Source organism: Pyrgilauda ruficollis, unplaced genomic scaffold (genome assembly GCF_017590135.1).
Source record: "Pyrgilauda ruficollis isolate IOZ18807 unplaced genomic scaffold, ASM1759013v1 scaffold33, whole genome shotgun sequence".
NCBI classification, from domain to species: domain Eukaryota; kingdom Metazoa; phylum Chordata; class Aves; order Passeriformes; family Passeridae; genus Pyrgilauda; species Pyrgilauda ruficollis.
The window spans coordinates 4,605,166-4,626,961 of NW_024524711.1; the positions used below are offsets into that span (position 1 = coordinate 4,605,166).

At 38.9% G+C, this 21,796-nt stretch overlaps 1 protein-coding gene across 1 annotated transcript in view; it reads left to right on the top strand.

Annotated features, from left to right (window-relative positions):
• RELN (reelin) overlaps positions 1–21,796 on the top strand; it is a 276,870-nt gene that overhangs the window by 160,662 nt on the left and 94,412 nt on the right. The window contains exons 11-19 of the mRNA XM_041474646.1: positions 4,463–4,608; positions 8,567–8,718; positions 10,923–11,035; positions 12,659–12,867; positions 15,342–15,470; positions 16,583–16,692; positions 19,537–19,603; positions 20,548–20,781; positions 21,422–21,583. Coding sequence (XP_041330580.1) covers positions 4,463–4,608; positions 8,567–8,718; positions 10,923–11,035; positions 12,659–12,867; positions 15,342–15,470; positions 16,583–16,692; positions 19,537–19,603; positions 20,548–20,781; positions 21,422–21,583 — 1,322 coding nt within the window. The remainder of the gene's footprint in view (positions 1–4,462; positions 4,609–8,566; positions 8,719–10,922; positions 11,036–12,658; positions 12,868–15,341; positions 15,471–16,582; positions 16,693–19,536; positions 19,604–20,547; positions 20,782–21,421; positions 21,584–21,796) is intronic.

Below are 21,796 nucleotides of genomic sequence, written 5' to 3' on the forward strand. Positions count from 1 at the left end.
AAATGGGCAAGGGCCTGCAAGCTTGGTTGTCTCACCAGCACATGTAGTGGCAAGCACTGACAGTCAAGGAAAAGTGTCCCACAAGATGGGGCATATGGGAAATGGTGGAGGCAGGTGAGGATGGGCCATGCAGGACCTTGAAAATGGGGAAAAAGCAGTGATTCCATAACTATGCAGTAGACAAACTTCAGAAACACAGCAAATTCAGAGTGAAGATCAGATTGAAAGTAAATCCAAGAATGTTGAGATTCAGGAATACATCCAGCCAATTTTCATTTTGCCCTATTCTTGCAGAGCAATAGCTTAACAATTACAGCTAGTGAATAAGGTAGTGCCAGACTAAATTAAAATATTTGTTGGTTTTTTGGGTTTCATTCTCTTGGGATCACCACAGTCCCTGAACAGAACCTGGCTTCTTTCCATTTGGCAGCAGGCAGGGCTTGTTTATTTAGGAATACAACAGTTTACTTATGTCAGGCTGAAAGTCCCATTCCAGTTGCAAACAATGGGCAACAGCCACTGTTGTGAAGAGGCTTCATTCAAGTGCCTGTGTCTTATGTTCCATTATGTAGGTGATCTGAGAGTAAACTTTGTTAAATTATGTTTATCAGATTTGTCAAAGAACTTATTTTCTAAATTAACTTCTCCTTACAAATTAGTTTCAGTGTTGTAATTTGCACAAGGACACACTAAATGTTCCACATGCATTTAATCCCCTTTGAACAAAATTGAATGGTGCTTTAGTTCTGGACCTACAGCTGATGCTTCCATGGTAACAAGGACAAATATCCTACAAGTGGCTTTCATTTGGCCCTTTTAGTTACAGATTTTGCATAGCAAGGTAATTTCCTCTTATTTTATAGATTATTTAAATATAAATTGAAATTAAACAGAGAACAAATTTAATCTGGAATTCATAAAAGAGGACCCTGCAACTATGTAATCTACAGGAACTCCAGTTTAGGGAGAGCTTAATCCAAGTAGTTTTAAAACTCATTATATGTCCATTCCACATTTTTTACCTCTTGAGAATAACAAAATAAACACTTATGAAATTCAGTCCTTAATACTGGAAGTATGTAGACTTCCACCACAAGTGCAAAGCCTTTAATTTGGGAAAGAGATAACACAATATGTAAATTGTACTAAAGGGTTTTTTTCCTAAAGACTTGAATTCAAATCTTGGTTTGAACCCAAGAGAAAATGAATCTGATGGTTTCAATTTTGTCTTTAATCTGTTCAAGCCCTACTGCAAACCCACAAAATAATCCAACATATTCAGCAGCCTCCTGGATGCTGACTAGGTAGCTGTGGGCAGTGCTGGTGAGGGACCATCTCCTGCAGGGCTTCTTTTGCTCTTGGAAAATTTAGCTGAGTGCTCTTTGAGCACTTCCCTCAGCAGCCCATCAGGTAAAAAAAAAGAGCAGTAAAGCAGTGACAGATAGTGACTGCTTGGAAAGCTAAAAGAAAAAAAACCTGAGGGTGATGGTTGTACAGGCAGGTGGGAGAGAATAAGGTCATGAGTGGAGGAGCCCTGGCCCTTGCTTGGGCAGCCCAGCTCATGGAGCTCATCCACATCTGCTTCTCCCATGGGCAGGTGTATCCCAGGTCCTGGATAGTGGCACTGGGGCAAAACTGTACAAGAAAATTGTGGCACTCCCTCAGAACTTCTTTAAAATCCATACCTGGGTTTAGAGCACGTTTCTCTTTCTCACTCTTTTTAAAGGCCATTAAGGTCATGAGCTTCTATTACATGTTTCTCAGGTATTCAGAATAATGGGGAGTTGAACCCCAGACTGAACTTCTTTTCTGTGTAGCTGTTTCACATGAGCCAAAGCTGACAGGAGCAGATTGTGATTTGAGCCATACGTTGTGTGGTTCGTTAACACATAAAATATGCATAAAATACATATTCATAGAGACTATGGAGCTGTGTATAAATGCAGAAATATAGCTTTATAGAACTAATTAAATAAATCATGATTTTGAGCTTTCATAAAGTGTTCATCATACACCACTGTATAAATAATTATTTATACCCCCCTTCTCAAACTGCCCATTTATTTATCTTGACAACCTAAATGAAAGCTCCATTCAACAAATATTCTGCTAGACAGCAGAAGGATGTACAAATATTAAAAGATAATGGGGTTGTATCTGATTTATGTTTATTTTAATAGATGGTTTTCATCAGGCAAGAGATTACTAATTACATACCCACTATCAAATGCATACTTACATATAACTTAGCACCTGAGATATAAGTTGCTCTTATAGAGGATTTTTCAATGCTTGTTTGTAATTCTAATAACTACCTCAGTAGGATCTATTTAGCTATTTGTTTCCTGAGATGAAGGTTTACATATAAATTTGAATAAAGTTTTAGCCTGAATATTTATTTTTAGTGTATTTATTTGGCTGCAGATTATAAGAGTTTTGTGGCAGATTGATTGACAGATAAAGGATACTTCATTTGTGTTCAGCAAATTAAGAAAATTCTGTAAATCAAGAAGCACAACAAAGAAGTTATTCTTAAAATTCTGATGTTAGCGATACTGATGAGTGTGAATGTTAAAATCAGTAAACAAAAGCAATTTCTCAGTCCATTATAAATAACTGCATAGTACAACTGCTGTTTTTCAAAGAGAAGATATAAAACTGTCTCATTAGTTTCTGCAAGTTATAATATATTTGATGTGTAAATTATTCTGCCTTTTCAGTGGCATATATGGTGTACTGTGTGTATGCTGCATTAACAGACCAAGGAGAAAGGAGACTTGTGACAAAGTCTATTTAATTTCTGTGATAAATTATCAACACTTCAGGATCTTTCTATTGCTTTGACCTTTCTTTGGGAAAAAAACACTTTAACAGCAATTAGTTTATTTTAGCAGTTGAAAGTCTTTAAGTTTTTACAATGTGTTATATTTTTATGCGATATTTAGTCTGTGTTAATAAACATAGAATCAGATTTCAAGTACTAACAGTTTTTTCTAACAATGTGTAAGCACCTCTAGAAATATAAAAATTATGTTCCTTTATATAAATTAATTGCTGAGGTATTGACAACCATACTTGAAAATCATCAACAAAAGAATTTCAATTATGTCACTTTATTGCATTGATAAAGTGTTATAGAATATGACAAAATGTGTTATTTTGTACTTTGCTCATAAAAACCCATAGACAAAGATGTACTGAGCAGTTTTCATTTCTTGCCCCACCTTTCTCTTTGTTAAACATCTAATTATTCCCTTATGTGACACTACCATGACCTTTTTAAGTGCAGAAGATGTGATTGTCATATTTTCCCTTGACACATTATGAAGGGGTTCAGAGACAAGAGGGCACTGCACAGACAATACTGAAAAGGTCAATGCAATTTGGCATTATTGTATCTCTTTTTTAAATACTGAGATGTTGTAAGAACGCAGAATTATTCTAATTAATAGTTCCTTAATTCAGCTTCCAGTTTTAAGGAGCAAGATCACATATGCACACACACATGAATAAAATAAGTGTTTTAGAGAAGTATAAGTTTTGTCAGTATTTTTTGTAATATGAAGAATTCAAAAAAATGCGAAGTGCTCTGTTTGCAGTAAGACAAAGTAAATCTTCTTTAGAAACTTCTAGTACCTGTTTCTGCCTCACAGATTTGGCAGACTGCCGTTTTATCAGACACACAAGAGGGCAAAAGTTGGATGGGAGGAAGAAGAAAATCTATACAGAACCCCCGCCGTGCACCTCACAGGCAGCTCCTTCCAGGCCAACACTCCTGGAGAGTTCTGGTGCTCATGGCATGTTGGGGGAGGCACATAGCACCATTTGATGCTGCCGAGGCAGAATGTGCAGAAATGCAGTAGGAAAAACAGACACTGGCTTTGGGAGCAGCCTCGGGACCCCTGGGATTGCTCGTTGCCTCTAGAGCTATTTGTTATGCAATAACATTTGCTAAGTACAGCAAATACAGCCTTTTCAGTCATACACTTGGGGCCCAAAGTTTACTCTATGGCAATGCATAGCAATTTTACACACAAATACCTCTTTTGGCAAAAATTCAAACACAGATCTGACACGTTTCACAGCACAAAACTCTTACGCCTACAAAATCTCCATAGCAATATTTGATATACTACTGAAGTTATTTGCAGACTGAGGTGTGTGGGCCAGACGTAAGGGCGATGCTTTAAAACAGAAATAAACACCCAGAGATGTGGTACATTACTTTTCAATGCAAATACAGTTTAACCATGGTCTGTAGTGGGTTTGTAGGGAAGTGGGTACAAGACGAGGACACAATAATTGTTGGGGCAGGACAAGAAAGATGCAAGATAACCATCTGGTTTTTATTTAGTTTCGGTGAGTCCTTAGATAAAGTACAGCTTGCGCAGGGATTGACAATGTGTGAACACCGTACAAACCCAGTGTAACCTCAGCTTCCATGTGCTCCCTTTGCCCACAGCACAGCTGCCAGTCTGATGGGAACTCCATCTACTTCCACGGGACAGAGGGCAGCGAGTTCAACTTCGCCACCACCCGGGACGTGGACCTCTCCATGGAGGATGCCCAGGAGCAGTGGGCAGAAGAGTTTGAGAACCAGCCCAAAGGGTGAGTGTCCCCAGCCAGAGCAGGGCCCTGCCCAGGATGGCAGCATCACTCCAGGGATGAAGAAACAGGGAATTGCATTTTATCCTTGCTGTGTGATCAGGGAAGATTGTGACTAGGATAAATAGCAATACTGTAAATAGCACATGGCTGCAGATTTTAGGAAGAAACAAGTCCAAGAAGGAACAGTTTGTCTCTGGACCATCCTGTCACCACTGTTTTTGTTGAAAAAATTGTGTTTGTGACTAATGTAGCCATTCTAATGAAACTTGTGATGGTGATCTGTTTTTTAAATTCACACCAGAGTGTTGTTAACAAGCTCATATCCATATATCAAATTCCTTGAGAAATTCATCCCTGGATCACTGCTGTGAGCCTCACTTATACTGAGAGAGAGCTACTGCTTATGGAGATGCCTGTAGGTGCTGGAGGAGGAAAAGGAGGAAAAGGTGGAGGCAGGGAAACCGAAGCTGCAGTCTGTTCTCATCTAGCATCACCAAGGCTATAGCCATACCCAGTGGGAAAGAGCTCATTTACTATTTCTATTTTGAATATATACTTTGTGATTCAAAGGATCCCTGTAAAGCCATATCCAGCAGGGACAGCTACAAGGATGCAGAAAATAAACAAAACTGTCTCGGACAACAATATTACTACTCTTAGCAAGACATCAGTCTTAGCAAGACATCAGTGAGCTTTAAAAAATGTGTCCTGATAAAGAAGCTTCATTTTATATACTTCATTGTATAAATTCTGACAAAAAGAAAATAACCTCAGTAGGGTCTTGATTCTTTTCTATTAAAAAAAATAAAAATCATTAGTGGCTGTAACCCCAGGGCAATGAGAAGCATACACTGCTAATTTATGGGCCTCCACTGAATGTTGATTCTAACCTACAAAGTACTTCAGATCATTAGCAACTGATTCAAATGCTGCCTATGCTGTGCTGAAAGTGAAGAGCACCTTTTAAGAAATACATGCTAATATGTCCTGTGGACACATACATATATATGGGGTTTACAGAAAAAAAATATTCACCATGGACTGTCCCAGTTCAAATAATCAGCCAATGGCAGCAGGTGCTGCTTCAGACAAAGGGAAGAAAATGAGCTCGTGTGTGGTGTTCTGCGTGACCATGTGGGATGCCTTTGAGATGTGCTCTCCATCTTTATTCCATCCTGAAAAACCAGGATGGGAGTGCTCTCTGTGGACACCTGCCCTCTCTGTAGATCTTCTTTACACAACTGGGTGTTTAGTTAAGATAAGCTGGGCAACTTGCAAGCTGGGTTAGCAAATGTACAGTTTCTTCTGATTTAGGAAAATGTCACTTTCCCTGTCACAGGGTGCCTGGTTCCAGCTGCTGGTGGCAAGGGAGGGTGCAGCTCTCCTTCAGTTCTGTCACTCTGTGTCCCAGCAGCCAGGTCCTGATCTGCCCCCACTCTGCCAGCCCAAGGCCTCACAATCTTTTTCCTATTTTTTTCTTTGGAAATTTTACTCTATATTAGAAACTTCCTTCTTTCTATTGTTCTATAAGAATGGAGATTTAAATTGCATGCTGCCGTAAATAAACACCGAACTTGGGTGATGTTATGGACCACATCCTAATCATATAAAATTGCCACCACTTCTGTTCCTCTTTTCAACATTTCTCTGGAATTTGTGTTGGGAGCTGTGCATAAATGCAAATACATGTAAGTTTCCTTAATCACTTCTTAGAGAAATATGTTATTAAATGCTATTTAAACTATATATGAAATACAGTTTTGATGTAATCAGTCACAGAACACTGTATACCTGAGAGAGATCTTGCAGGAAGTTCTCAGGCACTGCTTTGTCACGTCAGCTGGAGCCTGCCAGCTCTCAAGGGGAAGGGAAAAGCATCCCTCATAAGGGAGAGCAAAAGGAAGCTCAGGTATAGGGGTCACCACCAGTTTCCTCTGCACCAAATGCTCTTGGAGATGAAGGCAGAGGGAATCATCACTGTTTTTAATAAGCAGTTGGTTGGTAATTTTTGCATGTATCACCTAATGTGGGAGGCTGTGTGGATTGGGATTGCTGCTGTAAGTACCACACATATTTCCACTGTGGTACATTTCCACTTTTGTCATTCTGCTTCTCTTTACTTGTGTGAATTAGAGCCTGATCCTAAAAGTGAACAGATCCCCACATCATGCTGCCTAGAAGGCACTCTCTTGCTTTGGACCTCCATGTTCAGTTGGTCTAGTTTAGATCCATGAATCACCTGTTTTATAAAGAAGAATTCCAAGAGTTATGTGAAGGATAAATTAGTTCAAATGTAAATGTTAAATCATGCCATCACTCAGTATCCTTCTCCATTTTATTTACTGGCAGCGTGTTGATGTACTTCTATTAGTGCCTTTAAAAAAAATGTAGAATTCTCTGGTTTTCATTTCTGATGCTGCCTAAAAGGAAACATCCCTGGAAACATCCATGATCTGCATCATTCATGACCCCGAGCTGTTTTGTGGGTCACTACAGAGTGTTTTAATTGAGCTAAATAGAGCATACAAAAAATCAATGGAGCATTGTGAGATTTTTTTTGGTGTAAGTTGAAGTAGGCACAACTGTTTAATTCTGTACTTGCCTTCAGCCCGGGAGACCCATTTTCAAAATTATGGTTTTATATTGCACATTATATTACACATTAGCTTTAAAAAATCTGCGCAATAGAATTAGGGTTAGATTAAACTGTGCTTCCATTAAAATATTTATATTTATATCATAAAGCTTTGCAGTAATATTAAGCTCACTAATTCCTGTGTAAATGACTGACAGGTTTAAAGCAGGATTTCCAAACAGGCATGTCACCAGTCTGTCACAGCTTAGGTCCGTTGGGAAACTGGCAGCTTTTAAGAAGATCCCAGAAATGCATTTTAAAGTCATTGGAATAGTTAAACTAATAAATAGACTGTTTAGTTCTTGTAATGGCAGTTTTTGAAATTGTGATATGGCACATACCTGGTGGAAGGAGACAGGAAAAGACTTTGCCTCCCACAAAGGTTTTGTGAACTTCCATGTTTTCTCATTCCTCCTGAATTATGTTGGATTATGTTGGATAGTTAAATGTTTGCATTATCAGGATTTAGTGATTCTAAATTATTTCATTGTTTTATCAGCCTTATAATTCTTATATACTAATTAAGACTTCAACATAAATAATAATAATGTATCAGACCAAAATAATGCACGGGCTTTCAACACTTTCTAGTATTTCAAAACATTTGATCGAGTTTTGAAGTAACCATCACTTTCATGATGAAAATATATTTTCAATGTAAAATATTTAATTGGAAAATTCTGCAACAGCTCTTTTAATTATCACTGAATAAAAATAAGATAAAATGCTGTACAGAAAAACTGAGAAAGATCATATCATCACATATTAGAAACACAGCAGTCTTTTTCATACTCTGTTCATGTGTTAGTTAAAAACTGTTACCCTAAATGCTCAAAAAGATGAAAAGAGATAATTTTCAGCTATTACCTACATATTTAATATTTGTAGAGCAGATATATTGGACATGTGCCTTTTCAAGTTTCATTGATCTACAAATCTTTTATTATGCAAAATTAATCAGAATGCATTTATATTTTAAACATTTTAACACCAGAAAAAAAATACTGAAGATGGTAGAACAATACAACACTACATATTTGGTAGCAGCATTCATTAAAAGCCTCATTTTTTCATTAATTCATGCATTTCTGCCAAATTCTTTTAAATATTTATAGTAACTTTGCATTCGTTGAGTCAGCTGAGTTTAAAAGCTAATATTGAATATGTAAGTAGTGGCATAGGGGTCACATTTGTGGTTTTTTGTCGTCTGTAAGAGTAGAAACAGCTAATTTCATAAGTGCCAATGAACCCCTATGGCATGTTTTGTATTAATTTATCAGTAGTGTGCTGTGCACCTTCTCCACCTATTGTTGGCCTCTGCAGGTGGGACATCTTTGGAGCCGTCATTGGTACTGAATGTGGAACCCTGGAATCTGGCTCAGCTATGGTGTTTCTCAGAGATGGAGAAAGAAAAATATGTACTCCATACATGGACACCACAGGTTATGGGAACTTGAGATTTTATTTCAGTATGGGTGAGTATAAATTACTAATGTAGTACAAGATGTGAAGCATGTGAGATTTGTGTTATGCAGTGCTCCACAGTTGAACAAGTCTCATGTGGAGAAGCATCTTCTTGTCTTGTGTACACTAATTTCACTCAGTGCCCCTTAATTCATACTTAGAAGAGATGGTCATATCTTTGTCATCTTTAGAGGTTTTACAGGTTCCTTTCATATCCTCCTGTAGTCATGTCCATGTGGACCCTGGTGCTAATCCATCAGAGTCCAAGAGTTGCACACAAGGAGGAGATGGGAGCAGCATAGAGGTGGGGCAGCCTTCCCTGGTGAACCCATGGAATAGTTTCACCTCCACAGCTCTTACTCCATTCCTAAAATCTGTCGTCTGCTAATATGTTGGTCCAGGGTGAGATTGACACGGAGAGTGCTGTGGTCTGGGAGGAAGTGTTCTACATGTGGCATCCCTCATGAAAAGCACTGCTGTGGTGTTAGCATCATCTGTGGACCTTCCTTATTGGGGCAAAGTACAACATCAGTCATTTACCAGGGCTCAGAAAGCAGCCAAGAGCCAGCCTGTGCTGTCACTTCCCCTCCCCGCTGCTGTTGTCAGTGCAACTGTGCCAGTTTGATGTTGCAACAGAGCAGAATCCCCATGAACATGGTAGTTAATGCTCACAGTATTTTTCCAGAGCTTTTATTTTGCACATAAAGGAAGTTCCATGAGGTTATTCTCTCAACACCATGTTTAGAGAAAGTGAGGATTTTTGCTTAAAAGAGAATAATAGAATAATAAAGGAGGAAGCAGAGAACAAACCTGTGACCTTCACAAGCAACCTTCTGTATCAACAAGAAAAAAACACACTTTATTTAATGAGGGGAAGACCTCATGTTGTTTTCCTAAATTGTTGCACATCTCCTCTCTGTTACATGAATTATGAATAAAGCACAGGAAAAAGAGGATGCTTTTTCTCATTTCTTCCAAGCATTACAACACCTGCAAGAGAAACAGGAAAGAAATTTTGTCAACCTTCTGAACTTAGGGGAGAAGTTGTCAGCAAATGCAGACACAGAGGATAGCAGGATATTGTTTGAAAAATGTATTCTCTGTGTATTTTTAAATAAATAATTGTTTGGACACTCAGGCAAGGAGAATATTTGAAAGGACAAATGGATGTTCCTTATTACAGTATAGAACACATTAGAGATGCACATCTTGTCCAGTTCTCTGGACTGCTGTTTGTAGTCCATTACAATAACTGGCTGGCTGTAGGAAAAAAAAAAAAAAAAAGCAGAGAAAGTACTCCAATATGTGCAATCTACTCTGCAGTCTTTTCAAAGAAGCTTTCTCATTCTCTTTTTATTTCTATTCTGGGATATTTTTTTTAAAACCTGGAGTAACCATACTATAGAGGGAAATAATTAATAATTCCTCAAACACAGAAACTTTGCTTTAAAAGCTTCTTTTCCATAATACCAAAGGTGTGTGATGATGTTCATCTTGTAACTCTAATGCAGAACGTAATGCTCATATTTGCCAATACATCTGCTCTTTCACAGAAGCTTAGTGAGTATTTTGGGTTCTACTGATAGGATGATATTTCAAATGCTGCCCTTTTGTTCCAGTTGGGCAATCATACCACACATGTTTTTTGTGGTACAATAGATTCCATCCAGCCAGCCATCTCTTTTAGGATATGTTGTAGACAGTAGAAGGAGCAGCACAACAAATAAGGTACACAGCAGTCTTTCACACTTCCTACTTAGAAGAAGTTCTCAGCTGCCAAAATATCAGCTGAGAAGTATTTAAGAATACTGTTACGTGCCTACATGTGTGACTGCATGAAGTGTGAGTAATAAACAGCAGTTTACTGATGAGAACTCAAAAGCAGAGCATTTCTATGTAAATAGGATTTAAAGCACACAGATAGAAGTATTGCTTGAGGCACAGCATTTTCTATTTAAATTGTTTTGATAAGCTGATTAAAAGAGGTACTTGAGGTTTTCGTAGTCCTCAACCCCCTTGATATCTGCCATGGTGTATCTGATCAAATAGTTCCTATACACTGTGTCCTTAGGGATGGTGTTCTTTTGTTTCAGATCTCAAGTTAAATAGCATCTGACTGTAATTATTTTCATAATTAAGGCTGCATATATGATTCCACTTTCCAATAACACAGGCTTCAATTAATGTTTTTCTCACTCAAATATGTGTTCTACAGGGGGAACTTGTGATTCTGGAGAATCCCATGAAAATGATGTCATCCTGTATGCCAAGATTGAAGGCAGGAGGGAACACATACCTCTGGATACCCTGACCTATGCTGCTTACAAGGTAAATTGTCTTAAACGAAGCAGGTGGTTGGGAATGGACAGATCATTCTCTTTTCAAGACGTCACAGGAATATTGTGTGGTGAACTCCACAGGGACACTCCAACGTGACCTTCCCAAACACATAAATCATGTGCAGACCTGGGAGCAGTCGGGCACTTGAGCAGCACAGCTCTGCAGGTACTGGTGGTCACTGCAGCCCCAGGCAGGACAGTGCAGTGTTGGCTGGGGCTGGGGAAACAGGCAGGAGAGAATGGGCAAAAATTGTCAGTTATTAGCTGAAAACTTCAGGGATAACATCTTCTCACAAAAGATTTCTCCTGTTTCCACTCAAGCTTGTTCCAGGCACAGTGTGATGCTGAGGAGCAGGGTCATGAGAAGGTCATTCCTGGTGGGATCAGGGGCTGGGAGAGGTTCTGCAGTGGCAAGGGCATGAACTCAGCCGTGGGAGGCAGCTGCTGGCAGAGTGCACAGGCAGCATCTCCTCTGCCCAAAGTGCAGCCGCCTTCCAGCCACATCCACCACCCTCAGCAGGACAATAAAGACCTTGAAATTGCCTTCAGGATCCTTCCTGTCTAGGGCAAGGAAGCACTTAGACCATGTCTACCCTGAACAATCTGCCCTGAGGTCTCCTTTTTCTGCTGCTGTAAAACAGGCAAAATTTGGTATTTCATACAAGTGTGCCATAGATGTGCTAGATATTGAAATGCAGTGTGCTTACATAGTCTGAGGGAAGTTTGGTGGTAAAGATGCTGCTGAGTTCGAGCACAGATCTGTGTGCATTTTGTGTGTAACTTTAGCACTTAGAAACCAAATGTTTACAATAGTGTTTGGCCTGAGTTGGGTTGAGTCACTTGCATTGTTTCATTGTGCATGGCTTCCCTCCTCGCCTGCTTCTGTGTGAAAGACAGGGAAGAACTTTTGTAAAACTAAGGAAACTGTAATTGTAAAATAATAAAATATTAATTAGGGAACTTGGGGAGAGATAGGATCTGAAATTACATGGAATTCATTGTGGAGGTTTTTTAAAACAAGCAGTTTTAAAGTTGACATCCTCTTCTGACATAATAAAGTTCTAATTACATTGCTTTAGGACAAAGGCTAAGCTTTGTGAGGCAGTGCTTTCTTTTATTTCAGCAGCATAACATCCTCCCCACTTATGCCTGTGAACTCCTGCTGTTACCCCATTCTCACGTATCCAGAGCAGACATGCCTCTACCCTGCCTCAGCTTCTGTGAGCTGTAAGGCTCCAGGACAAACCTCACCTTCACTTCCCAGCCAAAACTGGCAACATACACTTGTCCCTCTCAGAACACAGGAGGTGTAGTCTTTTCTTCTGTGCCTTTACAACCATCCCATCCCTCTGAGGTGATAAGCATCACTGGTACCCAGGGTGCTAAAACCTATCCACATAATAGTAAAAGGTTTTATGTGAGATCGTGTGGAAAAAAAGTGGCTAAAAAAGTTGACAAAATGAATCAATGAGAGAGAATAGCACGTTTGGTTCAGCACAATTAGAGCTGTTTTTTTTATTTTAAATGGTATGTTTTGACCTTGCGTTTTTATTTTAAATGGTATATTTTGACCTTTTTTACTTATTTAAGCCTTTTAAAATTTCTTTTGAAGGTGCCATCTTTGGTTTCTGTTGTCATTAGTCCGGACCTTCAGACTCCTGCAACCAAATTTTGCCTGAAGCAAAAGAGTCACCAAGGCCACAACAGGAATGTCTGGGCTGTGGATTACTTCCACGTCCTTCCCGTGCTCCCTTCCTCAGTGACTCACATGATCCAGTTCTCCATCAATTTGGGTTGTGGGACTTACCAACCTGGTAACAGGTAAAACTGGAGAGATCATTCTTTTGGTTATCAGCTTTCTAGTATATTTTGGTCTATAAAATCTATATAAGGATTTGTAAATCTTTTTCAGAAGAAGGGATTCCATTAATAATGACAAATATAAGCTGCTCAAAAGCTAATGTTTCTTCTGATCTTTACATGTCCAGATTTATGTATCTCATGTGCAATAAAGAGTCATTTAATAGCTTTCCTGGTCAAAACTTGCTTTTCTTAGCCCATTATTCTGAAATTTGCTCATGATTTCAGAGTGACTTTTGCTTCACTTTCTAATGGGTATGAGATTTACTTCTTAATACTGTGTAAGGAGGAAAGCATTAAAGGCAGCAGCAGAAACCTGCCCTGCTGGCCTCTCTGAGATTACTGGTGCCACAAGCATATCTAATTCTAGTAAGACTGGTGATAAGTGACCCTCATCTAAATGACCGTGAGTGTGAGGAGCTCACTGTCTGTAGAACATTTTTCTGGTTTTACTTCTGGACATTCAGTGTGAATTTTTCCATGGGGAAAGGGAAAGAAGTGAGTCATTTTAGGCTCCATGTTTTGTAGACTCATAGAAATATTGGTTAGAAGGGACCTAGGCAGGTTATCTGGTGAAACCTGCTGCTGCAGGATGGATTGTTACTGGGCAGGTCAGACATGGCTCTGCAGATCCACGACTTGAAAATTCTTCATGGATGGACACTGTGCTACCTCACCTGCTCAAGTGAAAAAGTGTTTCCTAATGTACAGTACAAAACTGTGAAACATGTCTTTATGATTATTGTCCTTTGTAATGTGCCTGACATTACTTAGGAGAGTTTGACTCCAGTTTCCTTGTGAGTGCCCTCTGCACCACCACAGGATGCTGTAGCTCACCCCTTCTCACCAGGCTGAGCAAGCCAGCTCCTCAGCCCATCCCAGCTTGGTGCTCAAAGCCATGGACATCTTGCCCATCCTTTATTCTGCTCTCAAAATTCTTAATATCCTTCTTCAGATGGAGAACCCAAAAGCAAGCTGCCCGCTGTTCTGCTTCCACTATATACATGTGAGAATATTTATCTTGGTATTTTATGAGGATTAAGTTACTTTATGTTTTGCAGAGTTGAGAGTTTAAAGAGACTATGAGTGCTTTTATCTGTGTCCTATGGCATCTACTTCCAGCTGGAAAGAGCTGTATTAACACTGACAGTTCTTGTACCCATACAGGGTAGCAGAATTCAAGGGGAAACAAAAATCAAGGCACTGCAATTATATTTGATAGGAAGAGAAGGCAGCAGCATTTTCCTACATGAAAAGTGAAAATTTTGCCCATAAACACTCATGGCCAGTAAACATGTTATATAAAGTTTCTGTCTCAATCTGTTTTCTGATGAAGATTAGTATATATTTTGAAAGATTGATATTCTTCCTTCTATTTCTGAATGAGAAGTGAGCTTCTTCATAACTAAAGAAGCATTAGGTCACCATTTTTCCTGTTTGTATTTCCCAAATACTGCAGCATTTCACATCTCCCAGTCTGCAGCATTATTCATAATGCTTTCATTACTGCAAATGTGAGAAACTCATGCTGCATATAAGCAGTAAATATGACCCTCTAAGGTATCTCTACAGCTAAACCTGAAATAAATTAGTCAAAACCTCCATAAACTGTTTTAATACATACAATATCACGGTGATGGTACATTTAAATAAAGCAATATTGTCAGCAAATTATCATAAAAATAAAAATTCAGAATCCAATAATTTAATACAAAGGAGATGAATTATTACTTTTGTAATGTTCCATTACTTAAAACAGAATATTACAAGCTAATTATATGGAGGAAACTACAAGAATAATTCAGTAAAATACTAAATCTGTAGTAAATCCGGCACTTTCTATTATTACTTTTTTCAAGGTCTTTAGAGTGTAGGGCATCTAAGGATTTCCTTATAGGTTGTAAACAATTTGGGTTTTTTTTGGAAAGAGACAGCCCATGCATGAACAGCTAGTGGTCTTTTGCCACCTTCTGCAGGTGTCATAGTTAGCAGCTGGCAGTTATAGCATCTGCGCACAGCAGAGCATAGCATAGCATCTGTGCTCACATGTGCTGTCAACATCTGATTAACCCAAGGTTTCCCCTCATATCAGAAGCTATTTCAATATAAAATATGAAATATAAAAGTAATGCATTTCTTTTAACAGCAGCAGCATGAAAGCACTGGCTAGATGGTGGCCCAACAAGAATTCTGTGTTCAGGCAATCCTTAGTATAAAAACTTTTGGGGTTTTAAACACTCATGAAACTTTGTCTCCTGTTTGCATTTGCAGGACTTTTTGTATTCTAATTCTGCTTAAAATTATTTCTTGTTTTCTCATCAGTTACCAGAAATAGCAGATTTGGTGGTTTCTCAGTGTTGGTACTTCTACATTGAGATCCATGCCGGGTACCCTCACGGTGTCTTTCTCCTTTCTTTCCTTCAATGTGTTCCCAGTGTCAGCTTGGAGTTCTCCACCAACCATGGTCGCTCGTGGTCGCTGCTGCACACGGAGTGTCTGCCTGAGATATGTGCTGGGCCTCACCTGCCCCACAGCACCATCTACGCCTCCGAAAACTACAGCGGGTGAGAGCGCTCTCTGCACAGCTGCAGGGTACACAGCAGCAGAGACGGCAACTGTAGGTGGCCGGAGAAAGCAGCAAAGCACACAACTCTGTGTCATCTTTCATTTTGACTACCTGGGGATACCAAGGAAGGGGTGTTCTGAGCTCCCTGGCCACCCAGTCATGAAACCTGAAATGTATGGGGCTGCTTTGTGGTATAATAATCAGTTTTTGATGCTGAAGAGAAATTACAAAAAAACCCACTTGTGGACAGCATGTTGATAAGAAGAAGAAAACTTTTACCTTGTCAAAGCCACAAAAGTTTTCTTCTTGGTCAGAAAAAACACTACCCAAAGCTGTATTTACATCCTCAGACACATTTACTCATTTACATTCCACATTTACTCATGTGAAATCCCAGTACTGGGTTACAGTGAAGCACATCCTCTGTATTTCTGCAGATGGAGCTGGTTATTAGTGTCACTTTCTTGTATCAACCTTTCTCAGTATTGAGTCTCTACTGTTCTCACTGAAAAATAAACTGTGGCATTTTTCTGCATAGCACAAAATCCCTCGGTACCCCACCTTCCACAACACTTACAAAAAGAAAGTGCAGTTGAAGCATTGCTGTGATCTGATGGCACACAGCCCCCAGTCCCATACAATCCTCATAGGAACCATTACTCCTGGTGTGTGCAGGGAGTGCAGCCTCTGTGGATGATAGAGAACGATCAGACTGCAGCACGCCAAATCCTCTGCACCACTCCTCACCCTCTGAGGGTTTTCACCAAACAGAATTCAGCCCTGCTGAAGGTTCAGTTTTAGAAGACATTCATGGGAATGGAGAAGCTGCTATAGCAAAGGAGCTTATGGTGTTTGCCAACTTTGTATATTCCTACAGCGGAAAATTGGCTGGGTTTTATAAGACAATAACTAACATTCATGTACTGTATGATATATGGACTTCTCATTTTTAATTTGTATTTTCTAAAGCTGCTGTAAATTTATGCTTCATTTGAGCAGATTTTAAAATTAAGCTGCTCACAAAGCTTCCAGAATACATAAATATATCTGCAAAATATACTGTTGCTTGATTACTGTCAGTGTAAAATGTCTGTGTTATGTGTATTTCAGGTGGAACCGAATAACTATTCCCCTTCCCAACGCTGCACTAACCAGTGACACCAGGATTCGATGGAGGCAAACAGGACCAATCCTTGGAAATATGTGGGCAATCGATAATAGTTAGTATTCTTATCCATGATCATGACACAGAAGAAAAGTCAATTTTATATGCTGCTCGAAGTCAACATATTTTCCACCATCACAAGTCAATGAATTTACAGTTTGTTAAATTCTGTTCTGCTTAGTTGCATTTGGTAGCAGGTGCATTTTGAAGCTAAAAAAAGAGTCTGGCATTAGAAAAGACAATAGTCTAATAGATTTTTTTTTTCCATTTAATTGAATGCTTTCCAGGAAAAAATATTAGTGACAGGGCTTAATATAACATTTCTTCTGTCTATTTAGTCCTAATTACATAAATAGGTTTCACACTGGCTGTTAAGGATATGTACTGCAGCACCCTAAGCAACAGGAGCAGCACCTGGGACTTATTTTGCTTCTGGACATAGAAGACCATCTTCAAGCAATGCTGCTACCAAAACACTGACAAAACCTTACATTGTTTACCATATCTTCAGGGGAAAGTGCCATCTGTTTCAGGGAACTGTTCTTCTCTTCAAAAATTATTTTTCACATGCCTTTTCTTAAAATTGATGTGAAGAACTGGGAGAAGTTTTATGTTGATAAATATTTATATGACTTGTTACAGAGGAAAACCAGGAAAAACAAGGAATATTTAAAGGGCAGTAAAAAGTATTTAGGAACACAGGATTAAATGTATGAAATGCAGAAATAAGTATGATTGAAATAACTAGCTAAGAGTAAATGCAAAATTTTTTTTAGCTTGCTTGTTAGCCTTAAGATTTGGAGCTAAGTAAGCTACGTTCAGAATTTGTTTGGTTAGATGTGTGAAATACGTAATTTACAGATTTACACTGATGTACAATAACCTGTGAAATTTTGTAGTGATTCCCAGTAGGGCTTGATATGGTGCCTAGGAATGGTAAATATTTACATTTTGCAGAATTCTTTAAATATATTGAGGCCTAGTATTGACAAGAAAATCTTGAAGCTGTTAAGGTAATATCATTAAGGAAATTTTGTCACTAAAAGTAATGAAAATTGTTCTCTTAATCATAACTGGAAGTTGCATCATCTTGACATTCTGGGTATAGTATTAATGTTTCTCTTTAGGGATGTGATATACATCAAAAAGAAAGTAAAATTAAGGGAAAATATAGGTATATAAAGATGAGAACATTTCTTTGAGTATCTGCAAAGATGAGTTGCTATCAAAAAAAATGCTGACTCCAAGTGTTGGCAACACTCATGAGAAGTTCACAGAAACCACAGCAAGATGAAATCCATCCAAGAATACAAATTACTTGCAACAAAACAAAACAAGATTTTGAAAATCATTTGACAATTCATTTATCTGCATAACCTTTGCTTATAGAACAAAATACAACTCCATGAAAGGATGCTGCGTGCTCCTGTGTGCACAATCTCAAGACAAGGTTTATCAACCATCTGCCTAGAAAGTGCCTGCACTGAATTTGAGGTGCAGAACCCTGACACAGGAATAGAGTCTTAAAGACATATTTCTGAGGTTTTGAATGCCTTCTTTGTTAAATAGTAATGATACTGAAGTTTTACACTGTATTGTAGGAAAAAAAACTTGTAAATAATGGCAAGCCACTCAAATTCTTGAAGAGAGGAAGATTTTCAAAGATTTTCAAAGACTTTCAAAGATTTTCAAAGATTTTCACGACTGTTTCCTATGTGAATTAAGTTTTAAATGAAATCTGGAAGCTGGCCATCTTTCAGAAACTCTGGAAAAATGCCAATTTTCGTAAAGTTTTTTCATTTTGAATGACATCATTACATCTTTAACCCTTTTACTTTTACCACCCCCTCAAAAAAACCTCAAGACACAAAAATCAAACAGGCAGAACAGAATTTTTGCACCCTGAGAAGTGAGAAAACCTAGAAATCACATGAAATCTGATGAGAACTTAGTTATAGGGAGTAGCTAAAAGGGATTTAGAGTGTGTCTCCTAGGGAGAGCTGACACCATGCTGTGATGGGCAACATTATAAAACTAGAAAAAGGAAGAAATACCGTTTCTTATAGATTATTTCAAATTGGTGGCTCTTTCTTCCAAATGTCACAATGCAAGTGGGTAACCCCAAGTAATTCTTCAACAGAAAACATGCCACTATTCATGGTTAAGGCCTTTTAGCATTTTGTATTAAAATAATATTGCCCACAAGTTATAACTTTTCTTTCTCATAGTGCAAGAGATTATACTAACATTTTCTCATCTTTCCATCCTTCATATTTTTTACAAATACCAACAGTGTCAATGAGGAGTCACTGGAGGAAGATGAAGCAAAAGAGTAAAACAAGTCTGGTGTATTTTTGAGCACTTAGGATGTGAAATTTTGTCCCATTTAAAAGAATCAGTGAAAGAGTATGAAAATTAGTAGTTACATAAGACATATCAGGGCAGGTTCTTATTACCCTACATCCACTTAAGTAAAGTATGTAGATTTGAAGCAGTGACATATTTTTTAAATCTACAAGACTGCTACTGGAAAGTACCAATGTATAGACTGGACTACATCTCCAAACTAAGATGAAGGGAATGTGAATGGAAAATTTTGAAAAAGGTCAATGCCTACCAAATTATCTGATCTCATTCACAGACAGTAATTAAGACAGCACTAGTGGCCACAGTAGTGTGTCTTTAGCCACAGATGGACATGACACATTAAATAATAAATTATCCCTGACTATCCTTGACACAGCCAAATGCTTTATATCCTTTCACAGACCTTTTCCAGATAGTGGGATTAAAAGAAATACAATAATTGTTTGATCAGGTCTGTACACTTTTTTGTGTTGATCATATTCTCTTTATCACATAGCATAACCCTCCATTTAACTGATTTCTCTCTCTGCAGTTTATATTGGTCCATCTTGCCTCAAATTCTGCTCAGGGCGAGGACAGTGCACTAGAAATGGCTGCAAGTAAGTGTTATATTCAGCACTCATGTTCAATTTCTGTCACAGAGTTCACTTGGTAGAGTGAAAGTTGAAGTGATTTTCATTTCAGTCCTTGCTCTTTTAGATGACTAAATATAAAACTAGCATAACCCTCAGAATTCATAAAGATCACTGGAAAGCTAAAGATCAATCTTTCTAAACAGCAGCATGTTTAATATTTTTTTTATTATTTTCTTCAGGTATAGTGTCTAACTTCCAGCTCATCTTAAAATGTGCTACAGAGCACACTGAAATTTCAGTGATGTATACTTTATACTGGTTATAGAGGTGATTTGTGACTTTATCACTTTTGTATTAAATCTTGGGAAAGAATTACAATTTTAATAGCTCTAATATCCTATAACCTAACATACCTCAAGGACGGAAGATCAGCACTCCACTTTTTTTCTGATAGTCTGGCTTGTTAAAAGGGTTCCACTCTAAAAAATAAAAAGGTACTTACTCAAAACCAGTGAGCACATTCTTAATATTGGTGTAACTACATTTAGGTATTAACAAGAGTATGACCCACAGGGCATTTTCTCTTTTGTAACTTAATTTCTTGTAACCACATCTAGTATGCTACAGATAAAAGCAAATTTTTCATTTTTCATATGAACAACTGTAATTATGTCAGCAGGGGTTTTGTTCCAAAAATTAATAAAAATATTTCTGTACTGTGTTATTTGTAGATTCATGGGGTGTTCACAAATACATATTTTTTTAACACAAAAAGTAAATACTAGCTAGCAGAAATAGTTTGCTGTGCACTTTACCTAAGTAAAGTTCAAAGGGGTTCTTGGGCCTTAGACTTGAGAGGGACCTTGTGGGTGTGCTCAGTCTATGAGCAGCTGCAGCCACCACGTTTGCTGACAGGCAGCCCCACCAAAGATGGGTCCCCAGTCTGCTCTCCCCCTTCCTCCCCGCAGGTGCGACCCCGGCTTCTCCGGACCGGCGTGCGAGACGGCGTCGCAGACCTTCCCCATGTTCATCTCTGAGAGCTTCGCCAGCTCCCGCCTCTCCTCCTACCACAGCTTCTACTCCATCCGCGGGGCCGAGGTCAGCTTCGGCTGCGGCGTGCTGGCCAGCGGCAAGGCCCTGGTCTTCAACAAGGACGGGAGGCGCCAGCTCATCACCGCCTTCCTGGACAGCTCCCAGTCCAGGTGAGAGGGAAGGAGCAGTCCTGTGGAGCGAAGAAATGGGGGAGCCCCTCCGCTCCACACCACTACCGCCTTGTCTATTATTAAACCAGCTGTTTTAGCAGGAAAAAAGGTTTTAAAAAGCTCCTAGTTCCACGTTTTAATGATTTCGTAGCCTTTTAAATGATTTCGTAGCCTTGCCTTTTTTTCCTCCTGCTTTGTAAACAACAGAGTCCAAAACAGACTGGAGGGAAGTTATTGTAGAGCTTGGATGGAAAATATGAAATGTTAATATCGAACCTAAGTGTCAAAGCCAAGTGCTAATTAATTATTTATAAGGTTGTGTTTATTTGACAGCTTGTGGCAGCTGATTAGATCCATTCACTATCTCTCCCTCCCCTTCAGCGCCTAATAAATAATTAAATGCAGTAATGATTGGCATTTTTTTAACTATATGTGCCACAATGCATTACTTGACAATAAAAACAAATCACAAGTACAAAACCCCATAAGCGATATTTATCGAAATTTGCCTAGATTGAGAAGATCTGAAAACAGCCTGGTTAGGGGAAAAACAAAACCAAAATAAAACAATAAAAACCAACAACAAAAAACCCCACTGTGCAAAGGGTAGCCTGGAAGTATTTGTGTGGTTCTGGTGCAGGTTCCTGCAGTTCACACTGCGCCTGGGCAGCAAGTCAGTGCTGAGCACCTGCAAAGCGCCCGACCAGCCCGGGGAAGGAGTGCTGCTGCACTACTCCTACGACAACGGCATCACCTGGAAACTGCTGGAGCACTACTCTTATCTCAACTACCACGAGCCAAGGTACGTGCACAAATATCACAAAGAGTTATTTGTGCCCAGTCGCACTGGTTGTGATGGTCACTGCAATGTGGAGACTGAGAACGTGGTGCATGAGGGAATGAAGGGTTTTTGTCACACACCGAAAGTTACCACCTTCCTTTAAAATTTTTTAGCTGTTCTAGGCACTTCTGATTTTGTCATTCTATAGAAATGAACACATTGGTTTAATGGCTT